The sequence below is a fragment of the Opisthorchis viverrini genome (genome assembly GCF_000715545.1).
Source record: "Opisthorchis viverrini unplaced genomic scaffold opera_v5_348, whole genome shotgun sequence".
Lineage (NCBI taxonomy): Eukaryota > Metazoa > Platyhelminthes > Trematoda > Opisthorchiida > Opisthorchiidae > Opisthorchis > Opisthorchis viverrini.
The window spans coordinates 436,517-442,249 of NW_008752006.1; the positions used below are offsets into that span (position 1 = coordinate 436,517).

Here is a 5,733-nt window from a genome sequence, read left to right on the forward strand (position 1 = left end):
AGATGTCGGCACCATGTGACGAGCAGATGCTGCACGCAAAACCAATGCATGTCGAACGGAGTCATCAGTCCTAAGTGCTGGGCCTACAAGGAGAGAGTTATTAATGGGGTGGGGAGAGGGGGAAGAAAAAGTATGTGAAGGAGAAAGAAGGGAGGCGTCAGCAGTAGCCTGTTTTCGCTTACCCGCCCTGCTGTATGCAGCAAGTAAGGCGACCCGGCTGATGGTACCACGCGACGGCCGATGTGGCATGAGAATATTGTTAGTTGTGTAGGTCATGGTTGTACGAGGGCTGGGATACTGCCAGGGCGCCCACACCTAGACAGGAGGACGATTAGGGTCCTCAACCAGATGGGTTGACAGGGGTTGATTGCTCTTCATTGTACGATGGTTTGGGAGGGAATGAGGGGGAAGGCAAGTGAGCGAAGGGCTGCAAGGGCCAATGATACTTCCCCGTTTCCCAGACCGAAGAAGGGTGTTTAGTTGAGGTGTCCCACCTTGAGCCACTGACTCAATAGTCGGACCTACTTGGCTGTAGGGGACCGGCCTGGCCCGAAGGCGCAGGGGGTAGGACAGTACTGTCTCATTCCTCATGCGGCTGCGCACAGCAGGTGACTTTTGAGCAGCAACACGCTCTTTGGTTTTAAAAGTAATTCGACCTTATTAAACAATGCGCCGACGGTCACGGTCAACCATTCGGCGATTGGAGTGTGCAGTTTTTGTGGTCGGCCTTTTCTAACCCGTCCTTCCTCGGGGAGAGGCAGCATCGCTGCTACCATAAATACGAACATCCTGGTCACCTGGAAGGAACACGTTACCGCCTTAATCGTATCGCGAAGGCAGTACGATTTCACCTCCAGACCGCCTCGTAATACGACTACTCGCAGTACGGGGACACGGTGTTCTTCGTCGGGTTGCTCCCTGATGGCATTCCTGGCATGGCCGAATCTTTAGGAATTGAGTTCCAGACAGTAAAGCCCTCAGGATTAGTTCATGGCGTCAGTAGGGTTTCCCTGAATCTCGAAGGACGTAGGTATAAGGCTACATGCACCCTGTTTTGTTGTATGGCTGTGAGACTTGGCCCGTTCGAGCAGCGGGATCGAGACGTCTACAGGTGTTCGACAATCGTTTTCTCAGAACCAAAGCTCGTGTGGGTTCGTGCCGGCAAATCCACATCGAAGCGTTTGGAAAGCGAGTTTTCGGTTGTGCCGCGGATACTTCCATTAAGTGATATGTTCAGCACCAGGAGCTGCGTTGGTTGGGACATCTGTTACGTGTGCCTAACCATCGTTTGCCGAAGGGAGTGCCAACTCAGTGGAGGAAGCAGAGACGTGGCGAACCCTTAACTTGGCAGGGGGTATGGAGATGGCAAAACGTCTGGGTGCTAACGGTGATGCTTATCTTCTATGATGAGGACCGCGCGATGCCCGCTGCGCCTGGTTGGAGACGCTGCGGCATATGGCTGCCAATCGATGTCAGTGGCGTTTTTGTTGTCAGTTTTTATTCCCATTGCCTGAATGAGCGTCTGAAGGTGTAGGAACCTCGTAATGATTGTAGCAAGCTAGCTTCAAGTCCCTTACCCCGTCCACCTTTGTTCTTTTCTTCACCAGGTGTTCAAATAAACCATGGTTGCACGGCAGCGAAGTATGAGTGCCGAACGCTAATGTCATGCTGTCAATGATGACGACAGAGGCAGATAAGTCAGAAAAATATCTACTGATGTTGCCACTATCTTTGAACATATAGGGTGGGAGTCTGTCAGGGCAGTGATACTTGAGGGATAAAAGACACTTGCTTCGCTCCAAAACCATATTAGGCTCCCAGACCAATGCCCAGCACTGTTGCCGGCTGGGAAACCGGCTGACCAACTTCTGGTGCCCAGTCGAATCGGTTTTGAAAGTCTCCATCCTAACGAACCAGGCGCTGCTCTTTTCAAAGATAAGGCAGTCGTTATCAATGACTGCTCCGCTATCAGAGGCTCATTTGGGCCCGATGCACGTATAGATTGCAGTAGTTTACGCATATTCCAAGAATTTCTCACCTGTCCCAGCTCTTTAGCCTTCTGGATCGACAAAGAATGTTGATCCGTGCTACTGCACTTTAAGTCTGACAGCTTGTCGACTGGTATTGTACTCTCGTGCAGGAGGAATACGTGTTCGAATGGTTTCGACGTGAGTCGGTTAATGGCGCCATGTGACGGCCGGTGTCGCATGAGATTATTTGTAGGTGAGTAATTAGTGTTTGTACATGAAATGGGATACTGACAGGGTGTCCAGACCTGGAGAGGACGATTAGGTTCTTCCACTGGAGACCTCAGCTAAAAAGCCTAACCGCAAGGCAGCGGTGGTTGGCCACTCGATCAGCTTACATTCTTAAGCAGCAAGCCGCCATATGTTCCAACCCCAAACTTGGAGGTCCAGGAGAATGTGTTATTTAGACCACTACCCACTGATCGACCTGGTATGGGGTTTTTCCGAGTGTCAAACTCATAATTTCTCGGTGGGTTATGAAGGTGAAAAAATGCAACATCGCGGTAAGATTTAGCCTCCCTGTGAGGCCCCTACATCTTCCTAACGAAGGTGTCATAAACTAAATTGCTGTACATGGATTTTGTGGTTGGGCTTCAAAAAGTATAAAATATTTATCGATGAAGTGTCAATAGCAGATTTCACACACTTGAAGCCAAGATAAAAAGTATAGGACGTCTGAGAAGCAGACGCAGCGGCATTGCATCAGTAAATTCTTTCGGTGTAAGACTGAAATGCCTGTGGCTGGGATCTACAGAAAACCAACCGTTGAATGGAATTATGGTCTATGCGACAGCTAAGGCGACATGGCTGAAGGGACCACGAGACGACCGGCATGGCATATAGTATTGGTACAGCTCACGATTGTAAGTGGATGGAAACAGTGCCCCGATGACTTCACACACAGTTTCGCTTTGAGCATCTGCCACCCGCGAAGTCCACTCATTCCAAATAAACTGTGGCTGTATGACAGCGAAGTATCAGTGTTGAACACTGATGTCATGCTGTCGACAGTGTGCAGTTCAAAAGTCTCAAATTTAATTGGACATGGCTGCGATTATTTAATGCATTTAGAATGGGGGTGAAGCTCACAGGGTTTATAGAATGATGGTTAAGCGTTTATTTTTCAAGGACAAAGTGGTTTGGTGGACTTCCGGTTGGATAGAACCAGCTGAGAAGGCTATCGACAGGTGTTAAAGCATAGCTTAACAATTGTCTTGAATTGTTGATTGGATTTTTCTCGTTAGCTGCAGCACCCTTTCAGTGCCTAGCTGCCATGCCACCCGAAGGTTGCACGAGGGCTGGGATACTGCCAGGTTGCCCAAGCCTAGACAGGGGAAGTCGAGGGACAGAGGTCGGGTTCGAAACACGGACCTTCCGGTCAGTGAATTCGCGCTAACCACTTGGGCCATCTCGTCCACTGGATGAAATCAGAGTAGGAGATAAGCGGGTTCGATACAGCAACCAAGTATAGAGTAGTGCAGACAACATTTGGGACGAATGTTTGAAGCTTTGGACTATGGTCCCGAAGGCTGCTTTTTGACACTAAGGTTAGCGGCAGTCGACAGGTATTCGGGATTTGAAACGCATATCTTTTGAAGTATCCCTCAGATTAGAGTGCACGTTTGACGCAACAACACGTAGGTTAGGTTACGAAGCGGTGATACCTGGCCATTGTGCTTGCGTCCGGTCATTCTGGATGAAAATTCTCACTTTATTTCTTGGTGGTAACACAACCAAGTGTGGGAAAACATTAGCTCTGAGATGTCCAGAATATGAGACAGCTCACAAGCAAAACGCATACAACTGTCCGCGGACTACCGACAACTTATATAGGGATATCACTAGAGTGCGGTTTAATTCCGAGTAGTACATACATTATACTAAAGTTTGGTGTGAACGACAAAAGCAAAGCAACATGCAGGTCATCTGTGAAGGCGCGGTACTAGGAGAGGGATGAACGATGCTCCCACATGATGTGCATAAGGCCCCACGACATTCAAGGATACAAATGACGACGGAGTTTAGAGCGGAGGTCATCCACTTGTGAGCGCTCCCTGGTCCGATGTGGAGGAGTTTAAAGTTTGGGTTAGTAGAATGACTTGCCTGATCGAGGTTCAGGTACGCTGAATGCAGATGACCTGTACCAGGTGTCCCGCAAAATCCACTGCTATGATGTGAACTGACAAAGTATACGAAGTGTAGGCTAACAACGAAATACTGCAAGTCTTCTACATATTTAAACGAACAGGCGGTCAAAGTGAAAACTATTTGAATTGTGCTCACACCGAGCCATGCGGTTTTACTGGTTTGGGGTCAAATGGTATTTTTCCACGTCAAAAATAATTTATGCTCCATCAACCTAAATATAAAAAGCTATTTTCCAGCAAAGTAAATTGAAAACTGCTACACGTGTCGCGTGAACGAGTCCACAACTAGATACACTTACATGCTGGCTAAATTTAGTGGCCCCACACCTTTACAAATCCCGACGTAGTTGAGCGAATCTACCACCACATAGCTCTGGCCCAGAACTTCGAAAGCGCGCCCCCGTGAACGCCATGTACGTATAAGTTAAATGGCAGATCTGAACAATGTATCCAGTTCGAACTACGTGCCGGAGTTGTTAAAAGGCACAAAACCTAAACAAAATAGGTCGGAAGAGGCCGGTTCACTGAAAAGGAAGCCGCTGAACACTGCTACATGCGTAGAGCATGGTGTTGATAAGTTGCAGGTGACTGCAGAATTTGCGAAATTCTCGTTCACATCACATTCGTTTGAACAGCTTTCGTTGTATTCCGGCACAGCTGCCATCGTGCGTCCACACCGAAAAGAAGAATCCGTGAACTTGAGTTACGCTGTAACCGGAGTTTATGAACATTACAGCTCGGCGGCAATGTTGCAGTTCGAACTTGAGACATATGGCATTTGTGTGACCGCTACACGATTAGCGCAGGCTGGACGCAGTAAAATCATCACTTGTGACCAAGTTCACACTTGGTTGTTTGTTTGACACCGTGAACAGTGATCCACTTACTATTTCGGCTATATCACTTGACTTGCATTTATACGTAATCGCAGCAAATCTTTCGGACTGTCCCGCAGCGTGCTGAGCCTGATGTTTAGAAAGTCTTGGCTGCGGTGGCTCCGATCCCATTTTCCAAATGACCGTAGGGTGCCCTCCCTGGTTTTCCTTAATTCGTTTTTTACTTTCACTCCTGCAATCTCACCGACACTTGCACGTTCGTGTGTTTATTTCTAGACTATATCGTCCACGGTACGCTGCGCACCAATACCTCTGAACAATATTCTTTGATTTTCTTAGCCCGAAGTTGCACTTTGCAGCTGGCCTACCTGAAAATCCTCATCGGCTTAATGCACAAATGGGTCTAAATACTCCAAAACATCGGTTGCGTGAATTTGCAGGCGAGATGGTGGCATGAGCCACTGCACGGGGGTCATGAGTTTCCAGAATAAGCAGACTTAAACCAAAATGCACAACTCTGTAGAGGGCCTTCCGGCATTTTTTACTAGAACATCCTCGACTAAACCTTGAAAGCCGCAAATCCAACACTCCTATGGAAATTTTTGAAGATGGATACATTCGGAGCCCCAGGGTCTTATTTGGAGGCTAGTTTCATAGCTCGGTATTGGGCGCGTAGGTCAAAGATCACTGTTCCTAAACGCCGCAGGCTATTGACACGCCGAA

General features: G+C 48.1%; 2 protein-coding genes across 2 annotated transcripts in view; one reads left to right on the top strand and one right to left on the bottom strand.

Annotated features, from left to right (window-relative positions):
* The window catches only part of T265_10249 (hypothetical protein), a gene marked incomplete at both ends in the record, with an annotated part of 95,257 nt that extends 90,674 nt beyond the window's left edge, over positions 1–4,583 (bottom strand). Inside the window, one exon of the mRNA XM_009176565.1 lies at positions 4,474–4,583. The remainder of the gene's footprint in view (positions 1–4,473) is intronic.
* Positions 1,062–5,733, top strand: part of T265_10251 (hypothetical protein) — a gene marked incomplete at both ends in the record, with an annotated part of 14,253 nt that continues 9,581 nt past the window's right edge. The window contains one exon of the mRNA XM_009176568.1: positions 1,062–1,271. Coding sequence (XP_009174832.1) covers positions 1,062–1,271 — 210 coding nt within the window. The remainder of the gene's footprint in view (positions 1,272–5,733) is intronic.